This window comes from Mya arenaria, chromosome 15, assembly GCF_026914265.1.
Source record: "Mya arenaria isolate MELC-2E11 chromosome 15, ASM2691426v1".
In the NCBI taxonomy this organism is placed as follows: domain Eukaryota; kingdom Metazoa; phylum Mollusca; class Bivalvia; order Myida; family Myidae; genus Mya; species Mya arenaria.
The window spans coordinates 30,541,676-30,563,708 of NC_069136.1; the positions used below are offsets into that span (position 1 = coordinate 30,541,676).

The 22,033-nt window shown below is 35.0% G+C and overlaps 1 protein-coding gene across 4 annotated transcripts in view; it reads left to right on the plus strand.

Annotated features, from left to right (window-relative positions):
* The window catches only part of LOC128219825 (sodium/hydrogen exchanger 4-like), a 61,568-nt gene that overhangs the window by 9,619 nt on the left and 29,916 nt on the right, over positions 1 to 22,033 (plus strand). For 2 of the 4 annotated variants that reach the window (XM_052927887.1, XM_052927890.1), the window contains exons 2-4: positions 11,436 to 11,535; positions 12,798 to 13,127; positions 20,875 to 20,920. In XM_052927887.1, the coding sequence (XP_052783847.1) occupies positions 12,806 to 13,127; positions 20,875 to 20,920 (368 nt within the window). In that variant the 5' untranslated portion in view covers positions 11,436 to 11,535; positions 12,798 to 12,805. Of the gene's footprint in view, positions 1 to 2,551; positions 2,575 to 11,435; positions 11,536 to 11,832; positions 11,871 to 12,797; positions 13,128 to 20,874; positions 20,921 to 22,033 lie in introns of those variants that run through there. The other 2 variants (XM_052927888.1, XM_052927891.1) reach the window with 2 other exon arrangements.

Consider the following 22,033-nt stretch of genomic DNA (forward strand, 5'->3'; position numbering starts at 1 on the left):
AATATTTTTTCTGTGCATGGAACCTCTTGGTTTCAGGTTTTGATATTTCATAGCTTTCTTACGAGGTCCGGTATTTTCTATTAATGCTTCTTCTTCAAAAATGAATATATCCCATTGCCTGATCAAAGCACAAGGATACCATTTTCAAAATAATGCCATAATGTGCAGGCGACATGAACTCTTAAAGGGACTGTGTCACAGATTGGCACCAAAAAAGTTTTTTTCTGTAACAAATCTCAGGACAATTATCTAATAGAATGTGTAACGCTTTGATATCATAATTGTAAAAAATAGTACCAAAATGTAAAAAAAAAATTGTGTCGGAGACCGGGTTCGAACCCATGTCGCCAAAATTCTAATCCAGCGTCTTACCCACTGCGCTACAAAGGCTTATTCTAATTAGGTGACATAATTAAGCTATACACCTACCTCGGTAATATCATGTGGTAACACCGACAAGCCAATCGCGCATAAGGAATGAATTCTACCTGGTAGACATACCCAGTAATCTTTTTTAATGGAAAAATACGAAATAACTGCTAAACTTAATTAATTTGTAAACTATGTGGTACTTCAGTTAGTAAGTTTCAATGCATTGTACACATTGATGCCAAGTTTATGTCAGTTTTCAACAATTTTCTCTTTTTTTTTCGCTATTTTATCATACGTGAGACAGGGCCTTTAAGAACAACATAATTATTCAAACAGCGCAACTTCCATTAAAGCAACTGTGCACCAGATGATCAATTTGCAAGAATTTTTTTTTTGTTGAAAACTGTCATAAACTTGGTATTAATGTGTACAATGCATTGAAACTTACTAACGGAAGTTCCACATAGTTTGCAATTTATTTAAGTTTAGCAGATATTTCGTATTTTTCCATTAAAAAAGATTACTGGGGTATGTCTACCTAGTAGAATTCATTCCTTATGCGTGATTGGTTAGTCGGTGTTATCATGTGATATTACCGAGTTAGGTGTTTAGCTTAAAATTATTTCACCAGATTAGCGTAAGCCGTCGTAGCTCAGTGGATACAAGGCTAGACTGCAATTTTGGAGACACATGTTCGAAACCGGTCTCCTACACAATTTTTTTTTTACATTTTGGTACTTTTTTTACAATTATGATATCAAAGCGTAACACATTCTATTTAATAATTGTCCTGAGATTTGTTACAGAAAAAAACTTTTTTTGGTGCCAATCTGGTGTACAGTCCCTTTAATGTTACATCCTCTTGATGTTTCATGCATAAAAAAACAACAGTTTCCTGGTCTCCTGAATAACTTCTGATACTGATGAAAATGAAACCATCATCCATGTGATATTTGTTGAAAACAAGGAAAGCATACATGCCATAAAACTGAGAAAAAATATTTCTTCTCTCCAGTCTTGTAGCAGAATGCAATCCTTGAACATGAGTAGGATATGCCTTTCATGAAAAGAATATCACCACTGCTTGTAGGCCACCGATAGGATTATGTCCACTTATATGTGAAGTATCCTCCATCTTCTCTCCACAAATTGCTTTCCACTAGCGCCACTAGCGGATCCAGGTTGGGGGTGCGCCCCTTAGATATGCCCCCTCTTATGTCTAATTCTGGATCCTCTCCTGCCTTTAAGATATTCATATAAATTTAAGTATAACATTCATAACCATTATCACTTAAAACACACATAAAAAACATTGCTTATCTTGTAGCCATTGGATGGCACAATTTAAACACTGGTGTGAGAGAATATAGCAAGTTGCAATAATAGATTCTTAGAAAATAAATTAGTCGATTATCTGTTGCCTCATGCATTAATGACCAATTTTGTGACAGTGCTCAATTAGCGTTTAATCCCTAGTGTTGTTATTTTAGATAAAAAATATCACACTGAATGCTTTGTTACATTTATAAAGCAATTTGGGAACCAATTTCTGCATTTTACTTTTATTAAGCAATACAGGAACCAAACTCTTAAAGGGGAATGAATTTAGTACTGCAGTGAAAATATTAAACTTTAAATAACCATTGACCTCTGATTCAGTTATCTCTATTGTCTCATACTTCATAATAATGATTATACTTATGGCTGAGTGAAACACTTGCTGAAGTGTGGGTGTGTGTCTTAAGGCAGTCATGTAAAAACTTTCCCACCTCAAGTAACTTAAGGTTCAAACTATGCCTCAAATATCTTGGTATTGTAAGAAATAAGTTTGTGTCTAATTGCAGTTTTGAAGTTTAACATAGTATCTGTTATATCTGTGCATTCATTAATTCATTCTTCAAAAGTGAAAACTAGCAGAACAATCATATGAGTGAGGATTGATGGATATAGGTTAAGAGTTTTCATGTGATCATTTCAAATGGGACCTTTAAGCATAAAAGCATACTGGATTTTTAAAACCCTTTGTGATAACAAAGTTTTGTGTTAAGTTAATATCTGTTATATCAATTTCAAAAAAATATCCTGTATTGAGAATTTCGAATATAAAGCCGAAGTATCCTATTTGGGTGAAACTAGGATTATGTTTTTTCTTTGGATGGGTTAACTATATAAATTGTGTTTGTCAGTATCCGGATACGTCAGGTATTTTATCAGTTCAAACACCTATGTAAACATTAAATGTTGGTTGGTTGGTTTGATGATAAACAGATGTACAGTATGAAGAGGTATATACATGAAGCAGCTAGGGCAACAGGACATGACATTTCAAATTGCTATAGAACGCCTATATAATTGATCTTGCACTTTGTACATTAATAAACAGATTACGCAATCAATATTTCCATTTGCAGGGATACTTTCACATTTTAATGATAAAAAATAAACAGCAGAATTTAATGCAGGATGTGTAAACAAAATGGTAAATAATATATCTGTAATGGTAAATAAGATGAATATCTTCAATGATATTTTTCTGTACATCAGGGTATTAAAATGTCTTACCTTGGAAAGTAGTCTTTTATACAATGATGTCACAGTAAGTTCATTCTGAATATTTTCTTTGAAGAATTAAGAATTAAATGGGGAAACAGCCTGTTTTGAGTTTATCTGTTTTTTCAGGGCATTGTCAGCAGCACAAATGGTGTTAGGATTATGAATCTAATGCCTGCAGCACAAATGCTGTTAGGACTATGAATCTAATTATGCATGCACAAATGCTGTTAGGACTATGAATCTAATTATGCATGCACAAATGCTGTTAGGACTATGAATCTAATTATGCATGCACAAATGCTGTTAGGACTATGAATCTAATTATGCATACACAAATGCTGTTAGGACTATGAATCTAATTATGCATACACAAATGCTGTTGAACTATGAATCTAATTATGCATGCACAAATGCTGTTAGGACTATGAATCTAATTTTGCATACACAAATGCTGTTAGGACTATGAATCTAATTTTGCATGCACAAATGCTGTTAGGACTATGAATCTAATTTTGCATGCACAAATGGTGTAAGGACTATGAATCTAATTTTGCATACACAAATGTTGTTAGGACTATGAATCTAATTTTGCATACACAAATGTTGTTAGGACTATGAATCTAATTTTGCATGCACAAATGGACTATGAATCTAATTTTGCATGCACAAATGCTGTTAGGACTATGAATCTAATTTTGCATACACAAATGTTGTTAGGACTATGAATCTAATTTTGCATGCACAAATGCTGTTAGGACTATGAATCTAATTATGCATGCACAAATGTTGTTAGGACTATGAATCTAATTTTGCATGCACAAATGCTGTTAGGACTATGAATCTAATTATGCATGCACAAATGTTGTTAGGACTATGAATCTAATTATGCATGCACAAATGCTGTTAGGACTATGAATCTAATTATGCATGCACAAATGCTGTTAGGACTATGAATCTAATTATGCATTGCACAAATGCTGTTAGGACTATGAATCTAATTTTGCATGCACAAATGCTGTTAGGACTATGAATCTAATTATGCATTGCACAAATGCTGTTAGGACTATGAATCTAATTATGCATGCACAAATGCTGTTAGGACTATGAATCTAATTATGCATACACAAATGCTGTTAGGACTATGAATCTAATTATGCATACACAAATGCTGTTAGGACTATGAATCTAATTATGCATGAACAAATGCTGTTAGGACTATGAATCTAATTATGCATGCACAAATGCTGTTAGGACTATGAATCTAATTTTGCATGCACAAATGCTGTTAGGACTATGAATCTAATTTTGCATGCACAAATGGTGTAAGGACTATGAATCTAATTTTGCATGCACAAATGTTGTTAGGACTATGAATCTAATTTTGCATGCACAAATGTTGTTAGGACTATGAATCTAATTTTGCATACACAAATGCTGTTAGGACTATGAATCTAATTTTGCATACACAAATGCTGTTAGGACTATGAATTTAATTTTGCATACACAAATGCTGTTAGGACTATGAATCTAATTATGCATGCACAAATGTTGTTAGGACTATGAATCTAATTTTGCATGCACAAATGCTGTTAGGACTATGAATCTAATTATGCATGCACAAATGTTGTTAGGACTATGAATCTAATTATGCATGCACAAATGCTGTTAGGACTATGAATCTAATTATGCATGCACAAATGCTGTTAGGACTATGAATCTAATTATGCATTGCACAAATGCTGTTAGGACTATGAATCTAATTTTGCATGCACAAATGCTGTTAGGACTATGAATCTAATTATGCATTGCACAAATGCTGTTAGGACTATGAATCTAATTATGCATGCACAAATGCTGTTAGGACTATGAATCTTATAATGCATGCACAAATGCTGTTAGGACTATGAATCTAATTTTGCATGCACAAATGGTGTAAGGACTATGAATATAATTATGCATGCACAAATGGTGTAAGGACTATGAATCTAACATCTGCAGCACAAATGGTGTAAGGACTATGATTCTAACATCTGCCTGCACAAATGGACTATGAATCTGAAGTCTGCATGCACAAATGGAGTTAGGACTATGAATCTTACATCTGAATGCACAAATGGAGTTAGGACCATGAATCTTACATCTGCATGCACAAATGGAGTTAGGACCATGAATCTTGCATCTGCATGCACAAATGGAGTTAGGACCATGAATCTTACATCTGCATGCACAAATGGAGTTAGGACCATGAATCTTACATCTGCATGCACAAATGGAGTTAGGACCATGAATCTTACATCTGCATGCACAAATGGAGTTAGGACCATGAATCTTACATCTGCTTGCACAAATGGAGTTAGGACCATGAATCTTACATCTGCATGCACAAATGGAGTTAGGACCATGAATCTTACATCTGCATGCACAAATGGAGTTAGGACTATGAATCTTAGTTACATCTGCATTCACAAATGGAGTTAGGACCATGAATCTTACATCTGCCTGCACAAATGGAGTTAGGACTATGAATCTTACATCTGCATGCACAAATGGAGTTAGGACCATGAATTTTACATCTGCCTGCACAAATGGGGTTAGGACTATGAATCTTACATCTGCATGCACAAATGGAGTTAGGACCATGAATCTTACATCTGCATGCACAAATGGAGTTAGGACTATGTATCTTACATCTGCCTGCAAAAATGGAGTTAGGACTATGAATCTTACATCTGCACAAATTCTGTTAGGACTATGTTTCTAATGTTTTGTCACATTCCCATATATTCTTTGTCTTATTGAAAGATGGCCAAAGTTCCATTCAAGGCTAGAAATCCCTGTATTCTCTGGGGACAAAGGTGGGTTTTTGTGATGCAATTAATGACATTTGTGGAATATCATTAGAATCTGTGGATTACTCCAAGTTCTAATGTCAATAGAAACACATCTCCAACGCGAAAGCAGAGCTCTCCGAAAAAGCAAGCTGCTAAACGTCGGGTAGCCAGTCTAAACAGAACATCTTCCTCGAGAACTCCGAGCGCAGGTCAGCAGAAAATAGAACAGTTTGTAACGATGTCAAATACTAGTAACATGAATGACACCCCCAATAAAGGCAAACAAGGACTTGCTCCAGAACGTTCTCCCCCCACTCCTACGGAGGTTATTCACGATCAGGCAGTCTCTAAGAAGACCAAGAAGAAGAAAAAATAGTGTGTTTTAAAGTATATATATATATATATATATATATATATATATATATATATATATATATATATATATATATATATATATATTTGTTTTTTAACAAAAGTTATGTTCATCATATATAACAAATTATGTGATCTTCATTTGTCTCTTTGTATAAAAACAGACATAAAGAATAGTAAAGACCACATAACAGTAACAGTAATTAATATAAAAATATATATGTATATGTATTTGTATATGCGTATGTATATGTATATATATATGCGTGTATGTATGTGCGTGTATGTATATATATATGTTTATAAGTGCATGCCTATATATGTATAGATATTAGTACATAGGAAAAAAATATGAAAAATCCATGCGTTTATCTTTATTATGCATCTATATCAAAACATTTATATTAAATGAAGAATATGGGCATTCCATATAAGATATTTTTTAAATGTATAAGGCATTTTGCTTAGGTAAATTTAAATAATGTAAAATATTGAAACAAGTTTATATATTGCACTATACGAACTTGTCTTGTTTTATTGTTGCTGTTTGTTTGGCCTTACGTTTGTCCAATATCTGTACCGATTGTTCACTCAGGTGGCAAGTACTATATTGAACCTAGCTTTTTCAACTGTTCTAACTGACATTAAATTTGACGATACTTAAAACCTTTTAGCACTGAATGCAAAGTTCATTGTTATTTATACTAAATATTGCAATACATTCATACCAAACTCTGTTTTGTACAAACAAACCATTATACATATTTTGTTGTGACTATATTACTGTTAAACCGAATTGATATCTAGATACGAAACGATACCTCTTATCAAATTGTACTTTGTATATTTGTCTTATTTCAGGAATTGCAATGCACATATCAATATTTTTATATCAAAATACTGACTGGTTTTGCTATGTCGATCCTATTGATGTTAAACCTAATTGTTTATCTTTTGACAGAAATCTAGATTCACATTTCTATACACATTTAATTTACTTCATTCGAAGTTCATTTTTCAACTGTGTACTAGGAATTGAATATGATGGTTCCTTTCGCAATTCTTAACTTTCGCCTTTCGTATTAAGGTTGCTACTCTAAAGGACTTAACCAACGTTATGATTTAGATATCCGTCAGAATCCTTACTAAACGTCAGAAATAAGTAACAACGTAATCAGTTGTTAAATATCAATTAACTTTAAAATGCAACATCATATAATTCACTTTATATCGCTTAACGTTCAAGGTTTAAGAGATAGAAATAAACGTGCACGTGTAATTCAATGGCTTAATAATCTAAAGGCAGATGTTGCCTTTTTACAAGAAACTCATTTTACTGACAATATAGACCATCATATAAGGGACGAGTTTAATAATTGGAGACTAGTACATAGTTACGGGGAATCAAACAGTAAACGATGTTCTACTTTAATAAAATATGACCTCCAGTGCAATATATTAGACCAAATTTGTGATTGTAATGGTAGATACATCTTATTAAATCTTAAAATACTTGAAAATACATATACACTAGTAAATCTGTATTCGCCGAACAAGAAAAAAGAAAGAAACGACTTTTACTTAACCTTATCAAATGTTATTTCGGAGAAATGCTTAGGGATTAAAATAATCGGCGGCGATCATAACGATACGTTAAACATAAATGACAGAATAACCAAATCACAACAATCAGAGGTTGTAACTGTTAAGAACTTAACACGCCTTATCAAAACTCATAAATTGTGTGATATTTGGAAAGTCCTCAATACAAATAAATGTCAGTTTACTTGGCGACGTAAGAATGAGACAGAAAAAAGCAGAATTGACTATTGGCTTATTGACCACAACTTCACTCCTCAAGTATTTTCAACAGACATCAGACCCGCAATAATACAAACAACAGATCACATGGCCATTTCACTAAAATTTAAACTACCTAATACACGTGGTCCTGGCTATTGGAAATTCAATAACTCTCGAAAACAAAGAATACAAAGCCAAAATTAAAAATATTCTTAATCAGCAAATTCAATCGAATATTAACCCTCAAGCAAAATGGGAATTTTGTAAAATAGAAATTAGAAATCAAACAATCCAATTTTGTAAATGTCTTTCAAGACAAAAGCATAATCATATGACTAAATTAGAAAAAGAACTTAAGCTATTGTACGAGGATAACGATAAAGAACCACATGAAGAAACTAGCATACAAATTAACATGATCGAATCAGAAATAAATGATATATATAAAAGTAAGGCGACCGGTGCTCAAATACGCTCAAAAATAGACTTTATTGAGAAAGGCGAAACAAATTCTAAATATTTCCTTAATCTAGAGAAATCGCGTCAAAGCAGAAAAGTTATTAATTCAATACTTGTTGATGGAGACAGAGTCTTTGAAACAAAACAAATATTAGATGCAGAAGTTAATTTCTATACGGATTTGTACACCACAAAATATAAAGACAACGTGGAATATACTCAATATATAACCGATGTAAACATACCTACCACTTTGGAACCAAATTTATCTGATAAATGCGAAGGCAAAATAACTCACGAAGAAGCGACAACAGCGCTCAATGAAATGAAACTGAATAAAAGTCCTGGACTTGATGGTCTGACAGTTGAATTTTATAAAGCCTTTTGGTCTATAATTGGAAACCTTGTCATTAATTCTTTTAACGAAAGCTATGAAAAAGGCGAATTATCTTTTACTCAAAAACAAGGAGTTTTTTAGCTATTGTATAAAAAGGGTGATCCCGAAAACCTTGAAAATTGGCGTCCAATATCCCTTTTAAATATTGACTATAAACTAGCGGCAAAGATTTTAGCAAAACGCATGCAATTAGTCCTACCGAAGATTATAAGTTTTGATCAGCAAGGTTATATCAAGAACAGAAATATAGGTTTCAATATACGACTTATAGATGACGTCATAGATTATACTGATCTTTATAACAAAGAGGGTGCGATTCTATTTTTAGACTTCAAAAAAGCCTTTGACACAGTAGAATGGCCTTTTATGGTCGACATACTGAAAAAATTCGGCTTTAAGAACTCGTTTATAAGATGGGTTAAGACTCTTTATTGCAATATTACGTCCAAAATAGCAAACAATGGATGGATATCAGACTCATTTTATTTACAACGTGGCGTTCGACAAGGTTGCCCTCTTTCTGCTCTTCTTTTTATTATAGTTGTTGAAGTTTTATCAATTAAACTGAAACAATGCGAAACATATGAAGGTATAAAAGTAAAAGAAAACAACATTAAAGTTACCCAACTTGCAGATGATACTACTTTATTTCTTAAAAACCATATAGAAATACCTATTGTTTTAGAAATAATTGATACCTTTGGAAAACATTCGGGTCTTAAACTTAACAAGATGAAAACGTTAGGTCTCTGGATAGGTAAATCGAAAAATCAACCCGTCACTATGTTACATGGTGTACAATTTACTACAAAACATGTTAAATCTCTTGGCGTCTACTTTGGAAATAATAAAAATGAATGTGTAAACCTAAGTTGGACCGACAAAATCGAAAAGTGTAAGCAGCTAATTAACACTTGGAGTAAACGAAAACTTACATACTTTGGAAAAATAACGGTCATAAAAACCTTACTTCTTCCCAAGCTTGTTTACTTAGCTCAAAATATTGTAACTCCCGATAATATTTCTAAGATAATTAATTCAATGATCTTCGAGTTTTTCTGGAACGGAAAAAAAGATAAAATCAAACGTAAGACAGTTATTGGTAATAAGCTTGAAGGTGGTCTAGATATTCCAGATTTCATGTTATTTTCTAAAGCCATGAAAATAAAATGGGTAACCAACCTTATCAGTACAACAAGCGCAAGCTGGAAAACAATACCATCTCTTATGTTTGACCAATTCGGCAAGAACTTCTTAATTTTCTACATGAACATTGACTCTATCAAGTCCTTACAACCACTTACAAACAAATTAAGCCTTTTTTATTAAGACTTACTGTCAATATGGATCCACTTTTCACAAATGTCTGTTCATCAAGACAAAATGTCTAACACATTTTATAATATTAGGAAGGAAATAATCTGGGGTAATAAATTCATAAAATGTAATAATAAAAGTCTCTTCTTCAAAACCTGGATTGATTCAGATTTGATATTCATTAATGACATAATTTCAAATAGCGGTGACATAGAAACACATTTAATTTTGAATAAACTTAAAAACAAAACAAATTGGATGGCAGAAATTTATACGTTAAAAAATTCTTTACCAGCTAGCTGGAAAAATATTGTTAAATCAAATGAATCATTAAATACTAGAGTTAACACAAAGCTAGAAATAAAGATTCAAAATAAACCTCTAACCGAAATGACAAATAAAGAAATTTACCAGCTTTTTATTAGGCAAGTTTTTGAAAAACCGTCCATTCATGGTTACTGGAATCGCAGTCTTCGAGAAAAAGTAGAATGGAATTCATGGTATTATATAAATCATAAATGTATTGTTGACAATAAAGTTAAACAGTTCAAAATTAAACCGTTACATAATCTTGTGGCAACTAACCTGAATTTATTCACGTGGAAATTGAGAGACTGTCCTTTATGCATATATTGCCATGAAGTAGAAGATTATGAACATTTTTTATACAGTGTTCTACTTTATCAACTTTTTGGAACACCATAAATTCCGTGTTTAAAAAATGTGGTATAAACAAACATCTCAACAACATAAAATACATCTTGGTAGGATATAAGATATACCAAAAAGAATATAATTGCGTCAATATTGTATTGAGCCAAGTCTGCTACTGTATTTATAAAACATACTTCATCAGTGATAGGAGAGCAAAACACATTGTTATTTTGAATCATTTATTTTATGACTTGCTTACTTTACAGACGTTCTTAAAGAAAACAAATGTGAATGTTTGTTTTCTGAATGAGTTTATTAACAACATTAAACACATTATCTAACAATATATTGAAGATGTATATTCATGACAGTTCTATGTATCAATTTATATGTATAGCTGTACGATTGTGTATTCGTCTAAAGAAATAAACGGACTGTGAGTAATTGCAGTTCCAAAGAGAAAAAAAAGAAACACATTAATGTCCTCTGCTGTTTTGCATTATAAAACCTGTGGTAAAAAACCCTCAAAATTTGGGCTTCATAGCAATAAATCTAAAACAATTCATTTGATTTATGATACACTAATGGAAACTATTTGTTGAATGCATTTAGGAAGAATATTAAAAAGGTTTTATTGTGATGCTAATGCCAATAATCCCATATTTTGTATACTTCAGCTGAGAAACCTAACAACTGTTACACAAGATAACCAGCTTGGAAAATTCATTATGTCATCTTCATGAAACCAGTTATTGGATGAATCAGAAGATTGATCTGGTAGGCTTGTGTTGATGTTCAATATTGGCAGATTTGTTTTGTTTCTGAGTGAACAAGACGGTGAAAATAGAATTTTTTTGTAATAATAAGTGAACTGTATTTTGATCCTTCTCCATGAAACCAATGGATTTTCTGGTGTTTTTTACGCTTGAATTTAAGAAATATGTCAATTTTATGGGCGTCTATTGAAAAACCATGTGATAAACATAAAGTCATGACATCATTTTAATGAAATCTTTTGGAAAATGCTCAACCTGGCACAGTGTATACTAAGTATTAGTAGCTTTTGCTATAATGGAGAAAATATTTCTAACGTTGTTATAGTGTAAATTTTGGTAAGTGTATGTCAGACATGTGAACCTTTGGCAATGACAGAGAGAATTTCTAATTCCTTTGATTTTCAGTCAAAAACAATGATGGAAACAATGTAAACAAAAACATGATATTTTTTACTATTTTCAGATTTTCTGAAAATACACAAAAAATACGTCATGGTTGAGACTTGTCAAATGTCAGTGTTTTTGATTGAGAAACTGACTTGTAAAAACAAGTTTTTATTCAGAAGAGCTGCTAGAAAAATAAAATCAGACTGCCAAAACAAGTATTAGTGCTGACAACTGCAGAACTGTATATGTCAAATTTCCCCGCCAAAATGTCGTAAATTTTTATACACTGTAGATAATTAATAACACCTTGGAAATGTTGTTTTCTTTGATGTTTTAACAGTTTTATTATGTCTTTGATATTTACAAAAATGCTGATTAGTAGGATGCCAATTAACAAAGAATTCTGATTAGTTGTCTTTCGTACCGTTCTGGTAACTTAGCAACGATCTCGGCCAAAGTGTGAAGTGATTTGACAAGTTGTTTATTGCATCATGTTCTTTAAAGTGAACAGACATATAAGGTATTTTAGCATGGTGGATAGAATTTTGAGGTTTATAAAAGAAATTCAAGGCCAATTTGATAAGAATAACTTTTTTTAAAAGCGCTTTCAATAACGGTAGATTTCGACGGGAAAGGGGTATGGCGTTAGTAGGGTCTCAAAAGCGGTATATTTTACCTACCGCCGTTAGAGTCACATGTATGGTCATGTTAAAGTTATACTAGATTTTGTTGCTGTTGCAAATATAATCTTATGGTCTTTTCAAGCAAATCTACAAGTATAATAAAACAACAACAACATGTATGTGTTTTCTACTTTTCATGTGTGTTTTACAATAATAAATTGTTGCTATATAATGTCATTTGTATATCTTCCAGATTCCAACATGCTGGTCTCTACAGGAATTCACGTAGCTTTTGTTGTGCTGTTGTGTTTTGTTGCCATAGCTACATCATCTTCTATTGGAAATGACCCAGTTACAAACTCCAAGACATTGCATAGCAATACCACAACAAGTAGCCATAGCAACAAGACAGAAGACAAGCACCTGTCACCTGATGGTGGTATCCATGGTGATGAAGGTCATGATGATGATGGAGGTCATCATGCTAGCAACCGTATCCATGTGGCAGAATTAAACTATGACCATGTCAAAGGCCCAATGATTGTGGTGCTGGTAATAATCTTTGCAGGACTTAGCAAAATAGGTGAGCTCAATATTCAAATATGTGTGGTTTAAAATAATTGAAGTTGTTTTGTGTCTTTTTCTTGAAATGGAAAATTAAATTTATAAAATAATAGAACCAGTGTATCAGCACTTCCAACACGCTGATGCCAAATTTTTCATCATGAATTATAAGTTATTTGGAAAAAATATGTCAAGAAATTTCCCATGTGAATTTTTTTTTTCAATGATGAGAAATATGATGTTTTGATAAACTTTAAGCTTAATGTCTGTAGATTTAATTTGAAATACTGCTGATTTAGTTCAATCACAGGAAGGCTTAAACGATGGCATGTGTTATGATAACAATGCCCAGGGGTCGACACTATTTTTCCAAGGGATCCCGAAGGGACACCAACATTTGAAATCAGGTGTCCCTTCCTGAAATTAGGAGTCCCTTCCACTTTTTAACTTTTCAATTTGTAATTCAAGTATACACCCTATTATACATGTTTTTAACAGCATGTAATGACAAGTTACTAGCACTGAATATCAGACATGTGAACCTCTGGCAATGGCAGTGAGGTGTATTTGGGTCTCTAAGTCGGTGTATTGGGTTCAAAAGCGGTAGAATGTCCCAGTCAAAAACAAAGATGAATACAATGTAAACAAAAACGTGATGTTGTTACTATTTTTAGATTTTCGGGAAATACGCATAAAATACATCATGGTCCAGGGTCTGGTCATATGTCGGTGCCTTTTATTGAGAAACAGTAGGAATATTACATCTGGCTTGTGAAAACTCAAGTCAATATTTAGTAGAGCTGCTGATAAATCAATCAGACTCCCCAACAGGTGTCGTGCATACTGGAAGAGCAGACGACCAAAAATTGTGTATGTTAATTTTCGTGCCAAAAAGTCGTAAAATTTTATAAATTGATTCTAGATAATTAATTAAACATTGCAAATTTTATTACTATTTTGTTTTGATCAAAGCATTAAAATGAATGTCTTTAAAATTAACAAATAATACTGATAAGTTGAATGCCAATTAACAAAGAATGCTGAATGTAGGATGTCGGTCTTTTGTGCCGTAAATGTTACTGTAACTACTGTAAGGTCGCATCATTAAGGCATCACAGTCAGCAGTGTTGGCATCTTTTTTGGGCGGTTCTGACACATACGCATAATAATTCCACATAAGTTGTTTGCCGATAATAAATATCTGTCACCTCTGACCTTGTTAATAATGTTAACAACAAAACGTTAACCCGCATGCGTCCTGTGACATGACCTATTTATTTATAGATTCATGACGTAACTATAGTAAAAAAGTCAGCTATACTTTTGCTTTGGTGTGTGCGATAATAATAATTATAATATCATTTTGTCATGCACTGTCAAGGAATTTAGGGGGACCCGAATATAGGTAATAAATTAATGAAATGCTGCTTATTTATTGATATTTAGTGTTTATCGGTCAGAAATTTAAGTGTTCCGACGGAATACCGCACTTCGAAGTTTAGGTGTCCCTCCCGAAAAATTGGTGTCCTCGGGATCCCGGGACCCCGTTAGTGTCGATTACTGCAATCCCCCAAGTGTACCAGAGTGTACATTACAGTGTATTATTTGACAAAATGTGATTTTTTAAATATATATTTTTAATTCTTTATTATAAGAGGAATTGTCACCTGTATTCATGTAACCAAATATTAAAAACCTTATTTTTTTTGTAAAACACACCAAGATGTAAGTGCCTAATTTTATAAATATAATAATTATAATAAAATGAGAAAATAAACAAATGGAAAACAAATGCTGGCAGCAAGGATTGAACCCAAGTTCTTAAGGTCTGAAGATGGATGCACCTTGTCTATTGCATAATGGTAGACAGATGAGTAGAATGCAACATTACACCATGGTCAATGGATGAGTAGTATGTTAAATTAAACCATGGTTAATGGACGTGTAGTATGCAACATTACACCATGGTCAATGGACTAGTAGTATGCAACATTATACCATGGCCATTGGACGAGTAGTATGCAGCATTACACCATGGCCAATGGACGAGTAGTATGCAACATTACACCATGGCCAATGGACGAGTAGTATGCAATATTACACCATGGCCAATGGACGAGTAGTATGAAACATTACACCATGCCCAATGGACGAGTAGTATGCAACATTACACCATAGCCAATTGACATTACACCATGGCCAATGGAAGAGTAGTATGCAACATTACACCATGGCCAATGGACGAGTAGTATGAAACATTACACCATGGCCAATGGACGTGTAGTATGCAACATTACACCATGACCAATGGACGAGTAGTATGCAACATTACACCATTACCAATGGACGAGTAGTATGCAACATTACACCATAGCCAATTGACATTACACCATGGCCAATGGAAGAGTAGTATGTTAAATTAAACCATGGTTAATGGACGTGTAGTATGCAACATTACACCATTACCAATGGACGAGTAGTATGCAACATTATACCATGGCCATTGGACGAGTAGTATGCAGCATTACACCATGGCCAATGGACGAGTAGTATGCAACATTACACCATGGCCAATGGACGAGTAGTATGCAATATTACACCATGGCCAATGGACGAGTAGTATGAAACATTACACCATGCCCAATGGACGAGTAGTATGCAACATTACACCATAGCCAATTGACATTACACCATGGCCAATGGAAGAGTAGTATGCAACATTACACCATGGCCAATGGACGAGTAGTATGAAACATTACACCATGGCCAATGGACGTGTAGTATGCAACATTACACCATGACCAATGGACGAGTAGTATGCAACATTACACCATTACCAATGGACGAGTAGTATGAAACATTACACCATTGCCAATGGACGAGTAGTATGAAACATTACACAATTGCCAATGGACGAGTAGTATGCAACATTACACCATTGCCAATGAACATGAGTAGTATGCAACATTACACCATGGCCATTGGACGAGTAGTATGCAACATTACACCATGGCCAATGGATGAGTAGTATGCTACATTACACCATGGCCAATGGATGAGTAGTATGCAACATTACACCATTACCAATGGACGAGTAGTATGAAACATTACACCATGGCCAATGTATGAGTAGTATGCAACATTACACCATGGCCAATGGACAAGTAGTATGAAACATTACACCATGGCCAATGGACGAGTGGTATGCAACATTACACCATGGCCAATGGACGAGTAGTATGCAACATTACACCATAGCCAATGGACATTACACCATGGCCAATGGAAGAGTAGTATGCAACATTACACCATGGCCAATGGATGAGTAGTATGAAACATTACACCATGGCCAATGGACGTGTAGTATGCAACATTACACCATGGCCAATGGACGAGTAGTATGCAACATTACACCATTACCAATGGACGAGTAGTATGAAACATTACACCATTGCCAATGGACGAGTAGTATGAAACATTACACAATTGCCAATGGACGAGTAGTATGCAACATTACACCATTGCCAATGAACATGAGTAGTATGCTACATTACACCATGGCCAATGGACGAGTAGTATGCAACATTACACCATGGCCAATGGACGAGTAGTATGCTACATTACACCATGGCCAATGGATGAGTAGTATGCAACATTACACCATTACCAATGGATGAGTAGTATGAAACATTACACCATGGCCAATGGATGAGTAGTATGCAACATTACACCATGGCCAATGGACAAGTAGTATGAAACATTACACCATGGCCAATGGACGAGTGGTATGCAACATTACACCATGGTCAATGGACGAGTAGTATGAAACATTACACCAGGGCCAATGGACGAGTAGTATGAAACATTACACCATGGCCAATGGACGAGTAGTATGAAACATTACACCATTACCAATGGACGAGTAGTATGAAACATTACACCAGGGCCAATGGACGAGTAGTATGAAACATTACACCATGGCCAATGGACGAGTAGTATGAAACATTACACCATTACCAATGGACGAGTAGTATGAAACATTACACCAGGGCCAATGGACGAGTAGTATGAAACATTACACCATGGCCAATGGACGAGTAGTATGCAACATTACACCATGGCCAATGGACGAGTAGTATGAAACATTACACCATGGCCAATTGACAAGTAGTATGCAACATTACACCATGGCCAATGGACGAGTAGTAAGCTATATTACACCATGGCCAATGGATGAGTAGTATGCTATATTACACCATGGAAAACATTTGAATGTTTATTTTTGTTGCTTTGAAAACTGTTGTAGGTTGTTTAAAGATGCTTTAATCAAAATTTTCATTTTTAAATCTACTGGCCAAAAGCCAGTAAAGCTTATGCGATGGTACTGTGAACGTAGCATGTGCGTCCATGCGTCTGTAAACAATTGCTTATGAACACGATACAGTCTTCAATTTTGATTGTATCTCGATGAAACTTGTACAGTATTTAGATATCCATAAGAGCTCGGTTCCTTTCGAAAACCAGCCAGATCAGCATATGCATGCCTAGGTTATGGGCCTTGAAAGTATAAAAAAATCTGTGCATCTGTAAACAATTGCTTGTGAACACGATACAGTCTTCATTTTTTATTGTATCTCAATGAAACTTGTACAATTTTTAAATAACCATGAGAGCTTGGTTCCTTTCGAAAAACAGCCAGATCTGCCCATGCATGCCTAGATTATGGGTCTTAAAAGTATAAAAAAATCTGTGCGTTGTAAACAAATGCTTGTGAACACGATACAGTCTTCAGTTTTGATTGTTTCTCGATGAAACTTTTACAGTATTTAGATATCCATTAAAGCTCAGTTCCTTTTGAAAACCAGCCAGGTCTGCCCATGCATGCCTAGAAAATGCTATTTTTAGCTAAGTATATTTTTAGCGAAGTCTACATGTAATGTCACAATTGCTCACAATTACTTGTGAATGTTTGTTCAAATTATGCCCCTGGGTTTATTACTGGCCATGCCCTTGGGTTAACAGGTTTGGTATACTTATATTGGGAAATGTTAAAAACCTTTTTTGTCTGAAACAGCTATGCAGATCTTTGCTACATTTGTATTTTGAACAAGGCTTAATTTAGTGGTCCACTACCATGGTCGTTCAAATTATGGCCCTTGGGTCAAAACTGGCACTGCCCCGGGGGTCACAAGTTTCCTAGAGACTTAGTAAAGAAATATTTTTAAAATATTCTTGTTTTTAAACCACAAGGCCCACACCTTTGATATTTGTTGTGGAGCATCATATGATGACCGTCTAGCAAAACATTTAAAATTATGCCTCTTGGGCAAAAGCTGGCCCCACCACTTTTGACTAACTTTTTATGCCCCCAAAGGTGGGCATATTAAAATCGCACTGTCCTTCCGTCCGTCCGTGTGTCCGGCTCAATAACTCGTGTCCGGGCTGTAACTTTCCCTTGTATGGACAGATTTTAAAATAACTTGCCACATGTGTTCCACATACCAAGACGACGTGTCACATGCAAGACCGGTGTCCCTACCTCTAAGGTCAAGGTCACACTTAGTGTTTATTCACAATGGAGTGCTGCATATAAGGACATAGAGTATAGGTTGTTGTGTCCGGGCTGTAACTTTCCCTTGTATGGACAGATTTTAAAATAACTTGCCACATGTGTCCGACATACCAAGGCAACATGTCACGTGCAAGTCCCATGTCCCTACCTCTAAGTACAAGGTCACACTTAGTGTTTATTCACAATGCTGCTTATAAGGACATAACAGTGTAGGTTGTTAAGTATGGGTGGTAACTTGCCATATGTATTTGACACGTAAAGGCAAGATCAACTTTTCATGTACTGACCTTGTTCGTAGGTCAATGTCACATTCGGGGGCATTCGTCACATACTGTGACAGCTCTTGTTAATTTTAAAAGCTACAGCAATGAAATTTTGACCATGTGTACAGTTTTGCAAACGAGCATCAATGTCCTTGATTTTGACCTTTTGACCATTTTTTTTTTTTTACAGCTACAGTAATGAAATTTTGACCATGAGTCCAGCTTTGGAAGCAATTCTTTTTTACTCTCAGATTACCAGTTTACTTGGCACATATTAAAATAGTTCATGCAACTTATCTGCTTACAACACTTTCTGTCCTCAGATGTTGAACGTCCAGCATTTTCAGCTAACCCAAACACTAAAAGTGAACTATATATTTGTTTCCTATTACTGATACGTACATGCTATGGATTGAAAATGACCCAAGAGCCATGGTGGTAGAGCATAGGCCCTCTTGGGCCTTTTGTTTTGTAAATCTATAATGGTGCTAGTCATGAAAATGTCTGTTATTGATGACTTATAAAATAACTGTCCATCTGGCTGTTGTACAGGAACATGCAAACAGAAGCAGGTGCTTATGATATTAAATTATATTACCTGAAACATTTAAGGTTAAACTAAGGTTGACAAAGAGTAGTAGATTTGGTAATCCACTACAGTGAAACTGCGATCGCTCGATGTTGCCAGGGACCGAGCCAAAACCTCGAGGGAACCGATATTTCGAACGACCCGATTTTCAATTTTCCAGTTTGATATGAAATATCTTTTAGTGTATTTTAAGTTTGAAGTCGTCAAACAGACTGTTTATTAATACACCTATAATGTGTTGCGTTGTGGAAATCGCTAATATGTTGACGTAAACTAAATGTAAAACGCAAAAGAAAAAACAATAAATGAATAAATAGAAATGTTTATTTTAACAAAAAAGCATATTTTCGTAACAAGCAACATTTGAATGACAGAACATATTGTGGCATTAGTCAGATTTAAGTTTCGCAAAATCAAGGATTGTTGATTGGCGCATCATTTAGGTTTCGCGAAACTGTTCAATCGTAATGTGACGTGACAGCGTACAGAGCACTGAAGATCACGGTCAACATCGGCAGTGAATTCAAAGAACCTTTTGACCACATCTAAAGGGTCTTCTCGTCATTAACTTCTCATAATTATCATCTTAAATGCCCTTATCAACTTATATCGGTCATGCATTAACAATGAAAAACGATTTTTCACACCTATCAAATTGCCTTTCAACTGTCATTGCAATTTTTACTACTTGCGAAAAATTTAACACCTAGCAATTGTTTTTTTATTTTGGAACACGCGTTCGTGAAAAAGTGTGAAATTATGTCCTCGAGGGAGCCATAAGGTTTTGTGCACGATTTGTGTACTTGGGACCAAGGATATTGCTCGACTGCTCTACATAATAAGGTTTCGATGCAGCGTGGGTATATTATATATGAAAATAGAAGGAAAAAAGTTCGGGACCAAGCTCTGACCTCGAGGCAACGCTGGTTCTCGAACGACCACTTGTTTGAGGGAACGCAGTTTCACTGTACTTGCTAAAAAATAAGCTCAGTTGAATTTGTCATTTTTGTTGGTCTGGTACTGATAAGAAAAAGAATGGTTCAAGAATTATATCTCTGTTCTAACACTATATCATCTATAATTTGCAAAATGTCAACTCAGTATGGGATGGATGATGGTTCAGAACTTTGTTAAAATAGATAGCATTGTTAACTTTCAAATTGTTACCGCTCTGGAAAGTTAATGGATACACTTGCCCCTGTATTTATGGTTATTCATTTAGTATTTGATACTTGAGTGTTCAATTGATTACTCGAATACTGGAGTACTTCTTGCCATTCCTAGTTGAAACTGAAACAAAGTGTTTCTCAACATTCTCTAATGAAGGTTTATTTAATTGCAGGTTTCCACCATGCTGATTTTCTGTCATCCAAGGTTCCGGAATCCTGGTAAGGACTCTTGTCTCAAGTGTTGTACAGTGTTTGCCAGTGTAAGGACTCTTGACTCAAGTGTTGTACAGTGTTTGCCAGTGTAAGGACTCTTGTCTCAAGTGTTGTACAGTGTTTGCCAGTGTAAGGACTCTTGACTGAAGTGTTGTACAGTGTTTGCCAGTGTACGGACTCTTGTCTCAAGTGTTGTACAGTGTTTGCCAGTGTACGGACTCTTGACTCAAGTGTTGTACAGTGTTTGCCAGTGTAAGGACTCTTGTCTCAAGTGTTGTACAGTGTTTGCCAGTGTACGGACTCTTGTCTCAAGTGTTGTACAGTGTTTGCCAGTGTAAGGACTCTTGACTCGAGTGTTGTACAGTGTTTGCCAGTGTAAGGACTCTTGTCTCGAGTGTTGTACAGTGTTTGCCAGTGTAAGGACTCTTGTCTCGAGTGTTGTACAGTGTTTGCCAGTGTAAGGACTCTTGTCTCGAGTGTTGTACAGTGTTTGCCAGTGTAAGGACTCTTGACTCGAGTGTTGTACAGTGTTTGCCAGTGTACGGACTCTTGACTCGAGTGTTGTACAGTGTTTGCCAGTGTACGGACTCTTGTCTCAAGTGTTGTACAGTGTTTGCCAGTGTACGGACTCATGTCTCAAGTGTTGTACAGTGTTTGCCAGTGTAAGGACTCTTGTCTCAAGTGTTGTACAGTGTTTGCCAGTGTACGGACTCTTGTCTCAAGTGTTGTACAGTGTTTGCCAGTGTACGGACTCTTGTCTCAAGTGTTGTACAGTGTTTGCCAGTGTAAGGACTCTTGTCTCAAGTGTTGTACAGTGTTTGCCAGTGTACGGACTCTTGTCTCAAGTGTTGTACTGTGTTTGCCAGTGTAAGGACTCTTGACTCGAGTGTTGTACAGTGTTTGACAGTGTAAGGACTCTTGACTCGAGTGTTGTACAGTGTTTGCCAGTGTAAGGACTCTTGACTCGAGTGTTGTACAGTGTTTGCCAGTGTAAGGACTCTTGACTCGAGTGTTGTACTGTGTTTGCCAGTGTAAGGACTCTTGACTCGAGTGTTGTACTGTGTTTGCCAGTGTAAGGACTCTTGACTCGAGTGTTGTACAGTGTTTGACAGTGTAAGG